This window comes from Sphaeramia orbicularis, chromosome 15, assembly GCF_902148855.1.
Source record: "Sphaeramia orbicularis chromosome 15, fSphaOr1.1, whole genome shotgun sequence".
Lineage (NCBI taxonomy): Eukaryota > Metazoa > Chordata > Actinopteri > Kurtiformes > Apogonidae > Sphaeramia > Sphaeramia orbicularis.
In genome coordinates this window covers 663,674-684,788 of record NC_043971.1, presented here as the reverse complement: position 1 = coordinate 684,788, position 21,115 = coordinate 663,674, and the positions used below count along the sequence as shown (strand labels likewise).

Genomic DNA, 21,115 nt, shown 5'->3' with positions numbered 1-21,115 from the left:
ACAACAATGGCTGGACATTATAGAGGAAATATACTCCATGGAAAAATTAACATTTCAACTGAGGATTAAGATGGGAACTTTTAAGTGAAGATGGGAGAAATGGATCATATTCGAGGACAGAAATTCATGACATCAGATTGAGTATGGAAAAACTGTCGAATGTATAAGGAACAACATCCCCCTTGTTTTATTGTGCGGGTTTCCACCCCCAATTTTTTTAAATTAATTAATTTATTTTTTTCTTTGTTATTTAGCATTGTTAATGCACTGTAAAAGTGATTCAAAACATTAAAATAAAGAGTATAAAAAAAAAAAAAAAATCAGAGGAACAGGGTGAACTTTAAACCAAACCAACGATAATGAACAGATTAAAGTGAAATTATACAATGTTTAGGATCCAGGATCCAGTCCAGTGTGTGTGCGTGCGTGCGTGTGTGTGTGTGTGTGTGTTACCTGCTACATTGGATCAGCCCCACCCTCAGGCGTCCCTCCCCCAGTCTGCTGTCCTGCACACACAGGTCCAGGTCCAGGTCGGTGGAACCCAGAGGAGGCTGGACCTGGAACGGGAAGAAGGGCTTGTACCTGGAACACAAGACCAGGACCACAGTTAGACCAGGACCACAGGAAGACCAGGACCACACTAAGACCAGGACCACATGAAGACCAGGACCACAGTCAGACCAAGACCAGACTAAGGCCAGGACCAGACTAAGACCAGGACCACATGAAGACCAGGACCACAGTCAGACCAAGACCAGACTAAGGCCAGGACCAGACTAAGACCAGGACCACAGGGAGACCAGGACCACAGTTAGACCAGGACCACATGAAGGCCAGGACCACAGGAAGACCAGGACCACATGAAGACCAGGACCACAGTTAGACCAGGACCACAGGAAGATCAGGACCACAGTTAGACCAGGACCACAGTTAGACCAGGACCACATGAAGGCCAGGACCACAGTTAGACCAAGACCACATGAGGACCAGGACCACAGGAAGACCAGGACCACATGAAGACCAGGACCACAGTTAGACCAGGACCACAGGAAGATCAGGACCACAGTTAGACTAGGATCACATGAAGACCAGGACCACAGTTAGACCAGGACCACATGAAGACCAGGACCACAGTTAGACCAGGACCACATGAAGACCAGGACCACAGTTAGACCAGGACCACAGGAAGAGCAGGACCACAGGAAGACCAGGACCAGACTAAGACCAGGACCACAGTTAGACCAGGGCCACAGTTAGACCAGGACCACATGAAGACCAGGACCACAGGAAGACCAGGACCACATGAAGACCAGGACCACAGGATGACCAGGACCACATGAAGACCAGGACCACATGAAGACCAGGACCACAGGAAGACCAGGACCACATGAAGACCAGGACCACATGAAGACCAGGACCACAGTTAGAGCAGGACCACATGAAGACCAGGACCAGACAAAGACCAGGACCACAGTTAGACCAGGACTGCATGAAGACCAGGACCACAGCTAGACCAGAACCACAGGAAGACCAGGACCACAGTTAGACCAGAACCACAGGAAGACCAGGACCACAGTTAGACCAGGACCAGACTAAGACCAGGACCACAGTTAGACCAGAACCACAGGAAGACCAGGACCACAGGGAGACCAGGACCAGACTAAGACCAGGACCACAGTTAGACCAGGACCAGACTAAGACCAGGACCACAGTTAGACCAGGACTGCATGAAGACCAGGACCACAGTTAGACCAGGACCACATGAAGACCAGGCCCACAGTAAGACCAGGACCACAGTAAGACCAGGATGACAGGAAGACCAGGACCACAGGAACCTGTCAGCAGGAAACACTGTAAGACCAGATCTGATCCAGGACAGTCCAGACAAGATCTGATCTGGGTGCAGTTCCTCTTGTGTCCACCAGGGGTCGTCTTTGTCTTTATTGCACATGTAGATTCACTGGATGTTTGAGTCTCAGTCCTCTGCTCCAAAGTCTGGGTTTTTGTCTGAAACAGTCCAAGTGTTCTGTGTGTTCCAGTTCTACATCTGAGCAGATCTAGTCTTTGCAGGTCTAGTCTTTGCAGGTGTAGTCTGAGCAGATCTAGTCTTTGCAGGTCTAGTCTTTGCAGGTCTAGTCTGAGCAGATCTAGTCTTTGCAGGTCTAGTCTTTGCAGGTGTAGTCTGAGCAGATCTAGTCTTTGCAGGTCTAGTCTTTGCAGGTCTAGTCTGAGCAGATCTAGTCTTTGCAGGTCTAGACTCTGGTGTCCACATGTCCATTTAAACAGGTTCCTGTTCCTGTTCTACTGCAGTTTCAGTCAGACTCATGTTTGTTCAGTTCCACTTTCAGTTCAATTTAATCTGAAATGGACTGAACCAATAAAATAAGAACACAATAATATAGAAATAATGACAACTCCAAACTTTTATCTGTTTTAGAGTGAAAAAAGTAAAATTACACTATGAACAGGTTTACATCTACAAACTATCCTTTCAAAAGATGTGAATAACATGAACAAACTGAAAAAATAATTTGTAATTTTAACATTTTTTTTCTGCTTCAGTTAATCATTTACAGACAGAATATTGTTAAAATTGTACTTAACTTCTCTTAAGACATTTCAGATTGTTCATATTTTTTGTGAAATTATACTTTTAGTGTAAATGCATGAAAATGTTTACATTTAAAAAGAAAAAAACATTTTGATTTGTGACTATTTATGTTATTACAGTAGGATTTGACTGATCTGACCCACTTTAGATCAAACTAGTCTGAATGTGGAACTGAAAGGATTCAGATCTGAGTGGAATTTATGCATTTGACACATTCATCCAAAGGACCGGACTGGACCCTTTAGTGGACCGGACTGGACCCTTTAGTGGACTGGACTGGACCCTTTAGTGGGCCAGAGTGGACCCTTTGGTGGACCGGACTGGACCCTTTAGTGGGCCGGAGTGGACCCTTTGGTGGACTGGACTGGACCCTGGGCCACATGTTTGTAGAACATGTGTTGTAACTGAATGTTTCAGACCTCCTTCCTCTAGATCCAGCATGTATTGGTTCTGGTTCTGGTTCTGGAACAGCTGCTGTGTGAATGCACAGTGCCTTGCTCTGTGGCTCTAGGGCAGGATTCCCTGGTCGCTCTGAAGTCTGGATTAGGTCCAGTGGGCGGCGGTCCAGACCCCCCCCCCCCCCCCCCCCCCCCAACACACACAGTCCAGGCCATCTGTGCCACTCTGTAAATCCCCAACAGGTCTGTGTGATTTTCTGAGCAGAGGACGATCTGTAGTCCAGCATCTGATCACACATGCACGAGGACACGCACATGCACGAGGACACACTGCTGTAGCAGGACAGAGGATGCACTATGACTGGACACACACAACACACTGGACACACAACTGGACACACACTGGACACACACAACACACTGGACACACACTGCAGATACTGGGGCTGTAAGAAAATCTGGGTTCTGCAATGAAGCGAACAGGAGCTGCTTCACTGTCGAAGAACTGGCTGAGGTTTGAGGAGACGCTGAGGTGTTGAATCCACTGATCCATGAGCACCTGAACACAACACCACAGGTCCACTGATCCATGAGCACCTGAACACAACACCACAGGTCCACTGATCCATGAGCACCTGAACACAACACCACAGGTCCACTGATCCATGAGCACCTGAACACAACACCAAAGGTCCAAGCCCCAGGTCTAGATCCCAACATCCAGTCCAGGTCTGGAACACAGAACAGAACCAGGACTGGAACACAGAACCCATTCAGCTGGTTCTGATCCCCATAGAACAGATGTACACTGGTTCAGTTTCAGTCCTTTTTAAAAATGGTCCCAGTGAAACTTGCAGCTGAAGCAGAAGTGTGTGTTTCCTCTTCTGCTTCACTTCCCCTTTTCTGTCGGAGTCACTTCAGTCTTTAAACTGAACTCACTTTCACACCTTCTATGTCTGAACATGAATGTGCAGAACCCTAACCCAGGTACCATGGTCTGGTGGAACCCTAACCCAGGTACCATGGTCCGGTGGAACCCTAACCCAGGTACCATGGTCCGGTGGAACCCTAACCCTAGGGATGGAACCAGATGAACATTTCAGATCACGGTTATCATTATTATTGCAGTATTTATACTTAGACACACTCTGAAATAATGGAAACAAGTTGTATTTTGAAAAAAAAAACAAAAAAACAAATAAAATAATTGGCACAATGTACTTTCTGTGGCAGAAACATTCAAATATTAACATGTAAACAACAACATTGTTTTGTTTTTTTCTCTCTCTTCTGCCCAGTTTACTCAGTTGTGGTTGTAGTTGTTGTTGCCAGTGTAATTATCACCATGGTTGTTACTGTTTGTATGTCGGGTCCGGCATCGAAATGTGGTTCAGCAAAACTCATAATAAACACAGTAGAATATCAAGGGGTGCTTCATATACTTTGTGAAGTTACCCTTGGCAAAGCAGGTTTGTTCAGCACCAAAAGGAACCAGACTACCATTCTGCTGTTAGGATGAAGGACAAGACAAGTAGGAAAAAAAAAAAAGAAAGAAAGAAAGTAGCTTGAGATACTCCCGGGTAAAATGTCCAAATAAAAGAGGATACAGAAGCAGAGGTGTCAGAAAAGTGTGCAGTGATGACTGGGAGTACAGCTGGTGTGGGCTGCTGCCTTATCGGTACAGACAGCTGCCTGTCAGCCAGCTGAGCCCATGAACACAAGTAAAAAAGAAAAAAACATGTAAACATCAAACACAGACGGACGGACGGACGGACAGACAGACAGACAGACAGATAGACAGACAGACAGATAGATAGATGCTGCTTCTCCAGTAAATGTGCAGTACCATTAGTTTTCAAAGTGTGGTAATCAAACACAGTTATCATGATAATTAGAGTTTAGACTAGCTCCATTGGACCCGTGGTGCCGTTGTACCATAACATGATCAGCAGAAGTTGTGTGCCACCTCTGTCCGTGTGTAAACTACCATGGAGTCATGCATTGTGCAGGTGATAATGTCAGCCAACATGTGAGGCATGAAGGGAAGAGGATGGATGTGTTGGTCCTGTCCAGTATGATTCCATCCATCTAATGGTAGTGCACTGCAGCCTTCACATGTTAGCATCATCTGCTAACAGTAGAACTGTCATGAACAGCAGCAGAACCACTTCTGAAAATGAGTATGGAGGCAGGGATGAAGAATTCAAAACAGACAGAGGCTCAGATCTCCCAGCATACCTCACAACATTTGAATACAGACATAAAAGTGTGCCTAGTAGATAGTCAGGTCATGTTTGTATTCATTTGGAGAGTTTGGTGGAGATCAGACTTGTGAAGGCTGAGGAAAACCAGTACAAACACCCTCCTGTGGTGCCACAGCGATGGGACACAGAAGGTGGATTATACAGTAGGATTTCAGTGTTCTGCACCTGCTGAAGCTAAACGGTTAAACGTGACCAGAGAAAACACTGCAGCAGTAGGATCACACTAGTGTTCCCTCTGTCAGCTACAGGTTTATTATTACTGACTTTCTTCTTCATTAAACTTTCCTCTTCTTCGTGATATTTGTCCAGTATGGTTCATTCAGAGCGGTGCCCCCTGGTGGATTAATTGTCAAACGCTCATTCCAACACATTAAATGTCAGTAGCAGCACTTTGTTCCAGTCAGACTATTGACAACGACAATAAAGCACATTTACAAAAGGAACTAACAACTGGAATGGGATTATTAAGGACTAGGATTGGTACTCACTCGATATCGGCAAGTACTCAAATGGAAGTACTTGTACTCGGTCTGGAAAAAAGTGGTATTGGTGCATCCCTACTAAAAACTTAAATGACAAAAAAAGAGAGAGAATCTATAGGGAATCAAGTGGTTAAGTGACACGGATAATGGAAGTGGAATCACTCAACTTCTACCAATACCTCTGAGCCCTATAGTACTGAAACATCTATACTGTCCTATATATAACCCATCATATACTTTCATATATATATATATATATATATATATATATATATATATATATATATATAATCCATCTTATACTGTCCTATATATAACCCATCATATACTGTCCTATATATAACCCATCATATACTGTCCTATATATAACCCATCTTATATTGTTTTATACATAACCCATCATATACTGTCCTATATATAACCCATCATATACTGTCCCATATATAACCCATCATATACTGTCAGATCTCCTTGTACTAATATTAACTGTGCGCTGTAGATTCAGGCACCCTCTGTATTTCATTAGTTTTCTACACATCCTGCTCAAAGACCAGTGGAGCACATTCCAGAAGCCTAAAGGAGCTTCAGGATCCACGCCAGAGATGAGACTCTGTTCAAATAGCAACTGTTGCCCAGGCGCAAATAGCAACACCATGATCCGGTTCCATGACCGCCTATACGCAGCGTCGCAGCGCGGACGAACCGTTGGCCTTCAGACAGAACGTGGAAAAGGACAATTAACCAACAATTTATTATTTAATTGAGCAAATTCTCATCGACAATTAATTGATAGTCGATTAATTGTTTACATCCCTAGTAAGTATGGATTTTTTTTACTCAATACCAAAAAATTATCAAACACTGCGTCTTTACAGAAATCAGTAAATTAAAAAAAATGCAAAATTAGTCAGATGACGAAGCTTTTTCCTGCTGGAGGCAATGCTCAGCAAATAAAGGAATGAATCTGAACTCTGAACATTTCTACACCAAGTTCGCAATATCGCGAAGGGTTATAAACGCAGGAAGTTACTGCCTGTCAAATTTGTGAAGTTTGTCATTAGTTGATGTGTGTTTGGTTCCGATTTACCAAAGGACATCTACGGTGCAACTTTGACTTCAGACAAAATGTTTAGAACATTCTGTGCCCGTTTTCTGGATTTATACAAAGCTACAGCAGCTGCAATAATGTGAAGAAAGAACCCAAAAATAAGAGTGATCAGTGGTCTGAGTATTCTATGAAGGACAACAGTGGAAGGTGTGTGAGTGTAAACTCTGCTCATGGGGGTTTGGTCTGGTTCAGGACTGTCCTGAGGTGGATCTGGTCTCAACTTTGGAGAAAACTACAAATACCTCCTTTCAACTGTGGACCCCATGAAAGGGAAACGCTGTGGAATTCAGTCTGTTGTCGATCTTGTCGATCTCCAAACATAACGTCACTTCCCCTAGCGTGAAAAACAAACTGAAACTAGGGCTGTGTATCAGCAAGAATCTGGCAATACAAGTCACAATACTAGGATCACAATACGACATATTGCAATATATCACAATTCTGTTAACAAGGTGATATTTTTGTTTTGTTGCTTTTTTAAAAATTATTTCCTGAAAAAAACTTACAGTGCCACATTTGGATAAATACATTTTTAACATGCAGCTTTACCAGTACAAAAATACACACAAATAAATCAATAAATTTATAATGTTTTACAGACATTACAGTTTAAGATCCTGCTTAAATGTTCATATTCTGTTGCGAAAAGAATCCATAGTGTTCAGTCCCAGAATTATCCATCATCAGAACATTATTTTTGTGCATTCCCAATAAAAAAACACAAACATTTACCTCTTTCAGACAGTAAAAAGTGCTTTTAGGGTGCTTGAATTATCTGTTATTTAACAAAAAAGCGTTATCAATTTCAAAATCTATATTTATGACCTGCAGTATCACAATGGTACTTTTGTAGTAAACAAACAACAGAACAAATACCCATGTGAATATAGAAATAAAAGAGCCTGAAAATAAAAAAAAAACAAAAGTGAACCTCTGCCATATCTACATTTGACTAAATATCTAAAATATCGATACAGTACTTTTTAATATCGATACAGTATCGTGAAGTGAAACATCACAATATATTGCGATATCGATATTTTCTTACACCCCTGACTGAAACGTCACATTCTTTTGACATCCGTCTCCTGTCGTCTATACCTTTATTCTACTGCAGATCTTACACCACATGTTCCCACCTTCTATCCTGTATCCACTGGACCCCCTCCTCTGCTCTATGCCCCCCCACACACACACACACAAATGCTGGGCCCCATGCATTTTTCACACTTAACCCCCCCCCAATTGGTGCCCCAGCCTCCTTTTCTTCTACGTATCGTACCATGTGTCTCTGAATGAAAGTTTGCACACTCCCAAAAAACAAACTAGTGCAAGTCAGGCGTCCTGTGGAGACGACCATGGGGGTGTCCGTCCACGACAACAGGAGTACGTGACACTCAAAACACAACTTATGATCAACAGCCCTGTCAAGACAAGTGCTGTCTTCAAGAAATAAAGTAGCAGCTGCAAGTGGGAGTCGAGATATTTTAACACCTTCTGAGTCACCGAGTGGGAGATGATATTTAGAGTTTGGTGGAGATTTTGGCACACCCAAAAATCTAGCAACACAGCAAAGTACTGCGTCTGAAACGTAGAACATGGGCGATATGATAGAACATGAAGACTGACTGTGGTGAAGGACGTGAGTTCAACAGAGGAAGACGAACTAAGGACGTATCTTCAGCACTGATCGAATAGGGTAGTCCAAAAAAATTTTTTTTCAGATTCTCTGGATTAGAACCTTGCATTTGGTTCCATATCTGGCCAAATTACTTCAGTCCAAATTTTATGCAAATTGATTAATATTTAGAGGTTGCGCAGACAGGTGCAGATGTCTCTAACAGAACTAGCCGAATGAATAAGGCAGATTAGAATAATTTGTAATTTTATTCACAAAATCAAACTGCAACTCACATAAAAATGTTACTTAGAAAGTCCAACAACCACTGTTGGTTTATTGAAATGACCAAAAATGTTCCTGTGTTCTTTGACAACTTGTTGCCGGTACTGTTTGTGATCTGCATTTTTTGTTCAGCTGCAGTTGAAGTCTTGAACACGCTCCGCCCCCCTGTCAGTGACATCATCGACAACTTTTGTGGAATGCCCAGTTTTCTCCTCCTTCTGAAAGTCTGCATCATCAGCCCAGTCTACTGGAGGAACTGTTCAGAATGTTTGTGGCAGATCCAAAGGTTCAAACAAACGCATGGTGCTGGTGGGGACAAAAGCCCTGATCTGCTTCCCTTCACAATCTGATGGATTAAGGACATCCCAACGCTTTAGAGGAACCAAAGAACCTGCATTTAACATCAGGGTGTCGACCATCAGCTGCTTCTGCTCTGGTGTCACACTGGAGTCACAGAATGGACCACAACCAGTTCTACACTCCAGTACCACAGATGTGGGCGGAGTTACTTCATCCATATATTTACTCCAGTTCCACAGATGTGGGCGGAGTTACTTCATCCATATATTTACTCCAGTTCCACAGATGTGGGCGGAATTACTTCATCCATATATTTACTCCAGTTCCACAGATGTGGTCCAAAGCTGTTCAGGCTGCTTTAGGACAACTGAATGTTCAGACACCTTTTGAAGGAATGCCAGATCATTTTCAGGGGCTTTCACTGGTGATGGGACTTCAAACCATGCTCTGATGTACAGGCTTTGTGCAACCTCTAAAACATCTCCTTTTTCTTCCAATTTTTTCCTAAATCATCTTTTGAATGCCAAAACCTAATGCAGGGTTCAAATTGAGGTTATCTGAAACTGTACTTTTTACCAGGATTGTTGGACCACCCTACTGATCCAATGAAGGACATGCCCATCAGTTTGTTATGAAGGACATGTCCATCAGTTTGTTATGGCTCAGTCTGTTGGTAGTCTAGTAGGGATGCAGCGGTACTGTGGAAAACATGTCCAGTCCGTCCTGCACAGGGCAACCCGCCCCTATGGACCATGGGATTTCGGTTTTGCAGTTGATTTTGCGTTGAAGCTTTCTATCCTTCTATCTGTCTCCGTAATGTGACTTTTACAACATAAAGTGTAAAGTGTGCATAAAATACACCCTGGACCATTAACGTCTTCAGTGTCATCTTTACACTTACAAATTCATCCCAAGATGAAGGTTCCAGATCGGTGAATGTTGGCCCATGGGCCTTATGTTTGACCCCCCTTCATCACAACAAACACTGACACTGATCAAACCAAGCAGAACCTCCCACTACACAGCAGAACCTCCCACTACACAGCAGGACCCCCCACTACACAGCAGAACCCCCCACTACACAGCAGAACCTCCCACTACACAGCAGAACCCCCCACTACACAGCAGAACCTCCCACTACACAGCAGAACCCCCCACTACACAGCAGAACCTCCCACTACACAGCAGAACCTGCAACAAAATCCAACTCAAACTAAACTGAAATCCAAAACAAGTCAGTGAAGTGTCATACAGAGACCTGTGTGGACAGTCTGTGGACAGTCTGTGGACAGTTTGTGGACAGTCTGTGGACAGTCTGTAGACAGTGCGGACACTTTGTGGACAGTCTGTAGACAGTCTGTGGACAGTATGGAAAGTCTGTAGACAGTGTGGACAGTTTGTGGACAGTTTGTGGACAGTCTGTGGACAGTCTGTGGACGGTCTGTGGACAGTATGGACAGTCTGTGGACAGTGTGGACAGTTTGTGGATAGTCTGTGGACAGTCTGTGGACGGTCTGTGGACAGTACGGACAGTCTGTAGACAGTGTGGACAGTTTGTGGATAGTCTGTGGACAGTCTGTGGGCAGTCTGAACAGTTTGTAGATAGTCTGTGGACAGTCTGGACAGTTTGTAGATAGTCTGTGGACAGTCTGGACAGTTTGTGGACAGTCTGTGGACAGTCTGGACAGTTTGTGGACAGTCTGTGGACAGTCTGGACAGTGTGGACAGTTTGTGGACAGTCTGTAGACAGTGTGGACGTCTTTGGACAGTCTGTGGACAGTCTGCGGACAGTCTGTGGACATTCTGTGGACAGTCTGGACAGTTTGTGGAAGGATTGTGGACAGTTTGTGGACAGTCTGTAGGCAGTCTGTGGGCAGTCTGGACAGTTTGTGAACAGATTGTGGACAGTCTGGAGAGTTGGTGGACAGTGTGTGGACAGTCTGTAGACAGTGTGGACAGTTTGTGGACAGTGTGTGGACAGTCTGGACAGTTTGTGGACAGTCTGTGGAAGTCTGTGGACAGTTTGGACAGTCTGTGGACAGTTTGGACAGTTTGTGGACAGTCTGGACAGTTTGTAGACAGTGTGGACAGTTTGTGGACAGTCTGGACAGTCTGTGGACAGTCTGGACAGTTTGTAGACAGTGTGGACAGTTTGTGGACAGTCTGGACAGTCTGTGGACAGTCTGGACAGTTTGTAGACAGTGTGGACAGTTTGTGGACAGTCTGGACAGTCTGTGGACAGTCTGAACAGTTTGTAGACAGTGTGGACAGTTTGTGGATAGTCTGTAGACAGTGCAGACAGTTTGTAGACAGTTCATGGACAGTCTGTGGACAGTCTATAGACAGTGTGGACGGTTTGTGGACAGTCTGTGGACAGACATTAACCAGATTTACACCAAACATTAAAACTAGAAAAGCACTCGGAGAGCACAGACCTCCACCAAGGCAGATCAGCCCCCCCCCCCAAAATGTAATCATTTGTTCGTTGTGCCAGTATCAACATTTACTGAAAATTTCATGAAAATATGTCCTTGACTTTTTGAGTTATCCTGCGTATTGTGTGTGTGAGTAAATATATATATATATATATATATATATATATATATATATATATATATATATACATACATACATACATACATACAGGGTGGGGAAGCAAAATGTACAATATTCTGAGGCAGGGATTGAAAGACAGTGTATGACCAATTAGTTTATTGAAAGTCATGAGAATTTATTTGCCACAAGAAAATGTCCATAATAGAAAATGTTTTTATTCTATGTGTCCTCCTTCTTTCTCAATAACTGCCTTCACACGCTTCCTGAAACTTGCGCAAGTGTTCCTCAAATATTGGGGTGACAACTTCTCCCATTCTTCTTTAATAGTATCTTCCAGACTTTCTGGTAATAGTTTTGCTCATAGTCATTCTCTTCTTTCCATTATAAACAGTCTTTATGGACACTCCAACTATTTTTGAAATCTCCTTTGGTGTGACGAGTGCATTCAGCAAATCACACTCTTTGACGTTTGCTTTCCTGATTACTCATATGGGCAAAAGTTTGTGAAAAGGTATGGATAATAGTGTTAGGTATGATTATATGTTTGGGTTCAAAACAACTGACGTAGTGCCTGCTGAGAAAAAAACAACTAAATGTTCATTGTAAATTTTGCTTCCACACCCTATATATATATATATATATATATATATATATATATATATATAGTACCTGATCTTGTAGTTGGGCAGGTTGCGCTTCTTCTTGATCACCCTCTTCAGCTGGTTCACTATAATGTGTTTGTGTATATATATTTGTGGTGTACATGTGTATATATATTTGTGTATATATGTGTATATATACTTGTGTTGTATATATCTGTGTATATATGTGTATATATATTAGTGTTGTATATCTGTGTATATATATTTGTGGTGTATATCTGTGTATATATATTTGTGTTGTATATATCTGTGTATATATGTGTATATATATTAGTGTTGTATATCTGTGTATATATATTTGTGGTGTATATCTGTGTATATATATTTGTGTTGTATATATCTGTGTATATATATTTGTGGTGTATATCTGTGTATATATATTTGTGTTGTATATATCTGTGTATATATGTGTATATATATTAGTGTTGTATATCTGTGTATATATATTTGTGGTGTATATCTGTGTATATATATTTGTGTTGTATATATCTGTGTATATATATTTGTGGTGTATATCTGTGTATATATATTTGTGTTGTATATATCTGTGTATATATGTGTATATATATTAGTGTTGTATATCTGTGTATATATATTTGTGTTGTATATATCTGTGTATATATATTTGTGGTGTATATCTGTGTATATATATTTGTGTTGTATATATCTGTGTATATATGTGTATAAATATTTCGTACCTGATCTTGTAGTTGGGTAAGGTGTGCTTCTTTTTGATCACCCTCTTCAGCTGGTTGACTATAATTGACGTCAGCTGTGGGAGGGGCCTTCCCTCGAACTGGGACTTGACTTCAAAGTCCACCAGCGGGTCCTCGAGGAAGGAGAAGGACCAATGGGAGAAGGGCACGCGCGTGAACTGCAGGCGGAGCCGGCCCTCCACGCGCCTCATCTTGACGTACAGGTAGGCGGACTTGCCGAACACCAGGTCCACATCTATGCCCAGGTGGAAGCCTCCGCTGTAGGCCAGGCCCAGCTCCAGGTTCAGCTCCTCCGGCATGCCGTCCTCATCCAGGGCCACCGGCTTCATGAGGGTGGCGGACCGGAACACGGGCAGGCTGTTCCCCAGGGACACCTCCCGCAGACTCAGCCCCTCCAGGAGCCGTCCTGCGGTGCGGGTCTGCAGCAGCTCCTCGAACTCCACCTTGATCTTCTTGGTGATCCAGTGGCGGACCAGGGGGGTGTCCCGGAGCTCCCGGAACAGGAACAGGAAGATGGCGTTCAGGAACTGGCAGCTTTCGGCTCGGTTCGCCTCCGGGGGTTCGGGCTGGGAAGGCGGCGGCGGTGGAGGAGGAGGGGGGGGCAGTCTGCCGGTGACAGCCGCCTCCTGCTGCCGGCCGGACCCGGCCTCCGGAGGCTTGGCCGGTCCGGGGCCGGTGCCGTCCTGCTGGGGCTGTGGGCCCGGGGGGCCCGGTGGGCCCGGTTCGGATTTAAAGTACTCCTTGAGGGAGTCCTCCGGTACTACTTGACCGTACTGCACCGTCCGGCCCACGGGCTCCGGGCTCCTCCGGTACAGGAGCAGGAACTGGAGCAGCAGCGTCAGCAGCGCCCCGGACAGGGCGGACAGCAGCAGCAGGTACAACATGTGTGCGGGGATCCGGATCCGGGGCCGTGCGGCGGGCACAGGGGTCCGTGTGTCGGTCACAGACGGCTCATAATCCGCGGTAACAAAGACACTTCCAGCTGGCCGCTCTCAAAGCTGCCATATCATCTGCGTCTGTCCTCAGCTTCACACTCAGCACCTGATTGGACGAGCGCCGGCGTCGCGGTGCGTGATGACGACATTAGAATGCGTTTCTGTTTTTTGATGCGTTCAAGGTATGCCGGACTTGCCAGTTTTGTTTTGTTTGTTTTTTCGGTTTTTGTTTGTGTATTGTTTTTTTATTAACCCATAAAGACCCGGTGCTACTTTTGTGTCATTTCCCAAATAATTGGGCTACTTCCCTCCTACATCTGTAGTTTAATAACAAGAAGAGGTATAGAATCTTATCTGCGATCGAATGAGTATTTGTTCCTCTTTGTGCCATTGGCCCGTACACAGCTGGTAAAAGGGCATTTGTCTACTCTGCTCCTTGCTCATGGAATATGCTGCTAAGAGACTGGAAACTGACTGAACTGATCTGTCTGAATGCTTTTAAATCCAAACTCAGAGTGCCAGAGAATAACTCAATGACTTGCACATGTTTTACATATGTTGACTGGTCCTGTAAATTATTGTATGTTGTAACTCTGTGTTGTGCTGCCTCTTGCCTGGACTCCCTTGGAAAAGAGGTTCTTAATCTCAGTGGGATTTTCTTCTTGGTTAAATAAAGGTTAAATAAATAAATAAAATTACTTTTCCTCTAGATTTAACCTTAAACAAGTACAAGTACCTTGGACATATAGTATCTGATAATGACATTCAAACTAAGGTTCGGAGTCTTTATGGCAGGAGTGTTTTTATCTCTCACAGATTTTATTTTTGTTCCACTACTGTTAAGAATAAATTGTTCATATGTTTTTGCTGGAATATTTCTCTCTGTTACTTATGGGTTAATTTTAATCGTTGTACTGCTCACTCAGTCACAGTGTCTTTTAACAGTGCGTTCTGTATTCTACGTGGTTTTTATCGTAGCTGTAGTGCTAGTGGTATGTTCTGTTTTAATAATGTTCGCTCTTATTATGAGATGTTACCAAAAGCAGTTTTGAATTTTATGCTACGTTTAAGTCACTCTAGAAATGTTGTGATTTTTACAATAGTTAACTCTGACTTTTATACTGATTCGACACTTGTTAAAAACTGGCACCATTATACTCTATGGACTGGTACTATTGACATGTCTGATACAAATAAATAAATGGCATGAAATGGAAATTTATCACCCTTTATTCTAATGTTATCTTCTGTATTTTGGGTTTTTTCCTAAAAGCTCAGATTAAAGTGGAGGGTTATGTAAAAAAACAAACAAAACAAACAAACAAACAAGAAAAATGATTAAAAAAGTGACTTTTTAAGCAAAGATATCAATAACAGAAAACACATATAAGGATCTCCATCCACTGTCACTGATCCAACTGCATGGGTTTGACTGGAGAATCAATGTTGGAGAAGATGACGCTGTTTCCACGGTAACTATAGAGCCTCTGAATGTCCAAATATGGTCATATCTGATGACCATGAAAAGATGAAGAACTGTATTTTACACTAATTATTGATGTGGATTGATAGGATTAGAGGGGCTAAAGTGGACGTTTGGGTCTGTAAGGGTTAAAACAAACTAAATAAAGTGGAATTTAAGAATGCCATGAACAGAGAATGAGCAAAAAAGTATAAAATATAAAAAGTATAAAACTTAACAAGAAAAGCACTCGGAGAGTGCAGACCTCCACCAAGACAGATCTGCACCCCCCCCCGCCCCGATCACCCCCATAGTTTAATCATTTCTTCCTTGTGCCACTATCAACATTTCCTGAAAATTTAAAAAAAAATCTGTCCAAATATTTTTGAGTTATCTTGCTAACAAACAAACATGCTAACAAACAAACACCCAAACAAATGAAGCAAAGTGATCACAATACCTCCTGGTGGAGATAATAAAGACATGAAGTACCAGTAAAAATATAAACTATGAGTGTGAGCAGACTCGTTGTCCACTAGGGGGTGCCATCATGCATATTTTTACTCTTCTGTAGAACTTCGTTTTCTGTCAAAGCAGATTTATGAGTATAGTCCAGTTCATACACAGGGTGATTCACAGTGTTTTACAGAAATGGAAAAGAGACAAGAGAGTTAAAAACACACAAGTACGATTAAAACACAATCAATAAAACATAAATAATAATCAATTAAAACAAAGTCAAAGGTCAGATAGAACCCTTTGAGGTCAAAGGTCAGATAGAACCCTTTGAGGTCAAAGGTCAGATAGAACCCTTTGAGGTCAAAGGTCAGATAGAGCCCTTTAAGGTCAAAGGTCAGATAGAACCCTTTAAAGTCAAAGGTCAGATAGAACCCTTTCAGCTGAACAGCTGTTTTCAGCCTGGACTGAAACACTGTCACAGTTCAGGTCTGTGTGACTGTTCCAGAGTTTAACTGCATAGAACTGAAACACATAGAACTGAAACACAGCTGCACCTGTTTAGTCCTGACTCTGGGACCAGCACAAGACCAGTCCATGAGGTTCAGTCCAGTCCAGTTTCTTTCTTCAACAGGTAAATATTGTTGATCTCTGACGGTTCTGTCAATGGTTGAATGTGACTCATATTCTGTTCAGTTCAGCAGCTCCACCTCCACAAGTGGAGGTGCTGTTCACCTCCTCCTCCACAGGTGGAGGTGCTGTTCTCCTCCTCCTCCACAGGTGGAGGTGCTGTTCTCCTCTCCACAGGTGGGGGTGCTGTTCTCCTCCTCCTCCACAGGTGGAGGTGCTGTCCTCCTCCTCCATAGGTGGGGGTGCTGTTCTCCTCCTCCTCCACAGGTGGAGGTGCTGTTCTCCTCTCCACAGGTGGGGGTGCTGTTCTCCTCCTCCTCCACAGGTGGAGGTGCTGTTCTCCTCCTCCTCCACAGGTGGAGGCGCTGTTCTCCTCTCCACAGGTGGGGGTGCTGTTCTCCTCCTCCTCCACAGGTGGAGGTGCTGTTCTCCTCTCCACAGGTGGGGGTGCTGTTCTCCTCCTCCTCCACAGGTGGAGGTGCTGTTCTCCTCTCCACAGGTGGGGGTGCTGTTCTCCTCCTCCTTCACAGGTGGAGGTGCTGTTCTCCTCTCCACAGGTGGGGGTGCTGTGTCGTCACCCTGTTTCTCCACCGCTCTGGTTACAGACAGATGTGTGATAACAGACCCCAGTCTCCCCTACACACACTCCCACAAAGTCCCCGAAGAACTTCCGAAATTTAATATTAGAATTTCCGAGCTGCCCGTGAAGGCAGCAGCGCTCCGGTGCATCTGCATCTGTGAGGAACGGAGTATAACCCGAACCTCCACCTGAGTTTAACCCGAACCTCCACCTGAGTTTAACCCCAGCCTCCATAGTGGGGCTGGCACTGGTGTCTTCTGTCTCCACACTGGACTATTCCTGCGTGTTTCCAGTCCGACCCTTCAGAACCAGAACCTTTTCTTCACATGGGAGACCTGAGCACCTTCAACATGAGCAGTCTGAGGACCTGGAAGGAGCCTGGGGGTGAGTCTATGTCCTGGGTCCTGGGGGTGAGTCTATGTCCTGGGTACGTAGGGTGAATCTATGTCCTGGGTCCTGGGGGGTGAGTCTATGTCTTGGGTAAGGGGAGTGAGTCTATGTCCTGGGGGGGTGAGTCTATGTCCTGTGTCCTGGGGGGGTGAGTCTGTGTCCTGTGTCCTGGGGGATGAGTCTATGGCCTGTGTCCTGGGGGGGTGAATCTATGTCCTGGGTCCTGGGGGGTGAGTCTATGTCTTGGGTAAGGGGAGTGAGTCTATGTCCTGGGGGGGGGTGAGTCTATGTCCTGTGTCCTGGGGGGGTGAGTCTGTGTCCTGTGTCCTGGGGGATGAGTCTATGGCCTGTGTCCTGGGGGGGTGAATCTATGTCCTGGGTCCTGGGGGGTGAGTCTATGTCTTGGGTAAGGGGAGTGAGTCTATGTCCTGGGGGGGGTGAGTCTATGTCCTGTGTCCTGGGGGGGTGAGTCTGTGTCCTGTGTCCTGGGGGATGAATCTATGGCCTGTGTCCTGGGGGGGTGAGTCTATGTCCTGTGTCCTGGGGGGGTGAGTCTGTGTCCTGTGTCCTGGGGGGGTGAATCTATGTCCTGTGTCCTGGGGGGGTGTCTGTGTCCTGTGTCCTGGGGGGGTGAATCTATGTCCTGTGTCCTGGGGGGGTGAGTCTGTGTCCTGTGTCCTGGGGGGTGAATCTATGTCCTGGGTCCTGGGGGGGTGAGTCTATGTCTTGGGTAAGGGGAGTGAGTCTATGTCCTGGGGGGGGTGAGTCTATGTCCTGTGTCCTGGGGGGGTGAGTCTGTGTCCTGTGTCCTGGGGGATTAGTCTATGGCCTGTGTCCTGGGGGGGTGAGTCTATGTCCTGTGTCCTGGGGGGGTGAATCTATGTCCTGGGTCCTGGGGGGGTGAGTCTATGTCTTGGGTAAGGGGAGTGAGTCTATGTCCTGGGGGGGTGAGTCTATGTCTTGGGTAAGGGGAGTGAGTCTATGTCCTGGGGGGGTGCGTCTATGTTTTGTGTCCTGGGGGGGTGAGTCTATGTCCTGTGTCCTGGGGGGGGGTGAGTCTATGTCCTGTGTCCTGGGGGATGAGTCTATGGCCTGTGTCCTGGGGGGGTGAGTCTCTGTCCTGTGTCCTGGGGGGGTGGATCTATGTCCTGGGTCCTGGGGGGGTGAGTCTATGTCTTGGGTAAGGGGAGTGAGTCTATGTCCTGGGGGTGAGTCTATGTCCTGGGTATGGAGGGTGAATCTATGTCCTGGGTCCTGGGGGGGTGAGTCTATGTCTTGGGTAAGGGGAGTGAGTCTATGTCCTGGGTGGGTGAGTCTATGTCTTGGGTAAGGGGAGTGAGTCTATGTCCTGGGGGGGTGAGTCTATGTTTTGTGTCCTGGGGGGGTGAGTCTATGTCCTGTGTCCTGGGGGGGTGAGTCTATGTCCTGTGTCCTGGGGGATGAGTCTATGGCCTGTGTCCTGGGGGGGTGAGTCTATGTCCTGTGTCCTGGGGGGGTGAATCTATGTCCTGGGTCCTGGGGGGGTGAGTCTATGTCTTGGGTAAGGGGAGTGAGTCTATGTCCTGGGGGTGAGTCTATGTTTTGTGTCCTGGGGGGGTGAGTCTATGTCCTGTGTCCTGGGGGATGAGTCTATGGCCTGTGTCCTGGGGGGGTGAGTCTATGTCCTGTGTCCTGGGGGATGAGTCTATGGCCTGTAACCTGGGGGATGAGTCTATGGCCTGTGTCCTGGGGGGGTGAGTCTATGTCCTATGTCCTGGGGGGGTGAGTCTATGTCCTGGGTCCAGCCTGTGGACATCAGGTGGAGCAGCAGCAGTCTGGGGAAACTTTTGAACCACAGTGTTTCCTCTAAGGGTTTTTTTTTTAAATTAAAAAGTCGAGAACTCTAATCATAGAAATGTTTGTGGTTTGAGTAGAATACAGTAGAATACAGCAGAATAAAGTAGAATAAAGCACAAGACAGTAGAATACAGTGAATAAGTAAAATACAGTAGAATAAAGTAGAATACAGCAGAATAAGTACAATACAGTAGAATAAAGTAGAATAAATCAAAATACAGTAGAATACAGTAGATTAAAATAGAATACAATAGAATAAATTAGAATACAGTAGAATAAAGTAGAATGCAGCAGAAAAAAGTAGAATAAAGCACAAGACATTGGAATACAGTAGAATAAGTACAATACAGTAGAATAAAGTAGAATAAAGCAAAATACAGTAGAATACAGTAGATTAAAATAGAATACAATAGAATAAAGTAGAATACAGTAGAATACAATAGAATAAAGTAGAATACAGTAGAAAAAAGAACAATACAGTAGAATACAGTACAATAAAGAAGAATAAAGTAGAATACAGTACAATAAAGTAGAATACAGCAAAATAAAGTCGAATAAAGTAGAATATAGTAAAATAAAGTAGAGTACGGTAGAATACAGTAAAATAAAGTAGAATAAAGTGGAACACAGTACAGTAAAGTAGAATACAGTAGAATAAAGTAAAATACAGTAGAATAAAGTAGAATACAGTAGCGTACAATAGAATAAAGTAGAATACAGTAGAATACAGTAGAAAAAAGTAGAATACAGTAGAATACAGTACAATGAAGTAGAATAAAGTGGAATACAGTAGAATACAGTACAATAAAGTAGAATAAAGCAAAATACAGTAGAATACAGTAGATTAAAATAGAATACAATAGAATAAATTAGAATACAGTAGAATAAAGTAGAATACAGCAGAATAAAGTAGAATAAAGCACAAGACAGTAGAATACAGTAGAATAAGTACAATACAGTAGAATAAAGTAGAATAAAGCAAAATACAGTAGAATACAGTAGATTAAAATAGAATACAATAGAATAAAGTAGAATACAGTAGAATACAATAGAATAAAGTAGAATACAGTAGAAAAAAGAACAATACAGTAGAATACAGTACAATAAAGAAGAATAAAGTAGAATACAGTACAATAAAGTAGAATACAGCAAAATAAAGTCGAATAAAGTAGAATATAGTAAAATAAAGTAGAGTACAGTAGAATACAGTAAAATAAAGTAGAATAAAGTGGAACACAGTACAGTAAAGTAGAATACAGTAGAATAAAGTAAAATACAGTAGAATAAAGTAGAATACAGTAGCGTACAATAGAATAAAGTAGAATACAGTAGAATACAGTAGAAAAAAGTAGAATACAGTAGAATACAATACAATAAAGTAGAATAAAGTGGAATACAGTAGAATACAGTACAATAAAGTAGAATAAAGCAAAATACAGTAGAATACAGTAGATTAAAATAGAATACAATAGAATAAATTAGAATACAGTAGAATAAAGTAGAATGCAGCAGAATAAAGTAGAATAAAGCACAAGACAGTAGAATACAGTAGAATAAGTACAATACAGTAGAATAAATTAGAATAAAGTAGAATAAAGCAAAATACAGTAGAATACAGTAGATTAAAATAGAATACAATAGAATAAAGTAGAATACAGTAGAATAAAGTAAAACACAGTAAAATAAAGTAGAATACAGTAGAATACAATAGAATAAAGTAGAATACAGTAGAAAAAAGTACAATACAGTAGAATACAGGACAATAAAGTAGAATACAGTAGAGTACAGTACAATAAAGTAGAATACAGCAAAATAAAGTAGAATAC

The 21,115-nt window shown here is 43.4% G+C and overlaps 2 protein-coding genes across 4 annotated transcripts in view; one reads left to right on the top strand and one right to left on the bottom strand.

Annotated features, from left to right (window-relative positions):
- The window catches only part of pdzd8 (PDZ domain containing 8), a 39,896-nt gene extending 25,819 nt beyond the window's left edge, over nucleotides 1-14,077 (bottom strand). The window contains exons 1-2 of the mRNA XM_030156523.1: nucleotides 12,983-14,077; nucleotides 454-582 (exon numbers count right to left, since the gene is read on the bottom strand). Of these exons, the coding sequence (XP_030012383.1) occupies nucleotides 454-582; nucleotides 12,983-13,884 (1,031 nt within the window). The 5' untranslated portion in view covers nucleotides 13,885-14,077. The remainder of the gene's footprint in view (nucleotides 1-453; nucleotides 583-12,982) is intronic.
- A 3,109-nt stretch (nucleotides 14,078-17,186) lies between these two features.
- The window catches only part of LOC115434209 (ectodysplasin-A receptor-associated adapter protein-like), a 22,128-nt gene continuing 18,199 nt past the window's right edge, over nucleotides 17,187-21,115 (top strand). For all 3 annotated transcript variants that reach the window (XM_030156017.1, XM_030156016.1, XM_030156015.1), the window contains exon 1: nucleotides 17,187-17,447. In XM_030156017.1, the coding sequence (XP_030011877.1) occupies nucleotides 17,390-17,447 (58 nt within the window). In that variant the 5' untranslated portion in view covers nucleotides 17,187-17,389. The remainder of the gene's footprint in view (nucleotides 17,448-21,115) is intronic.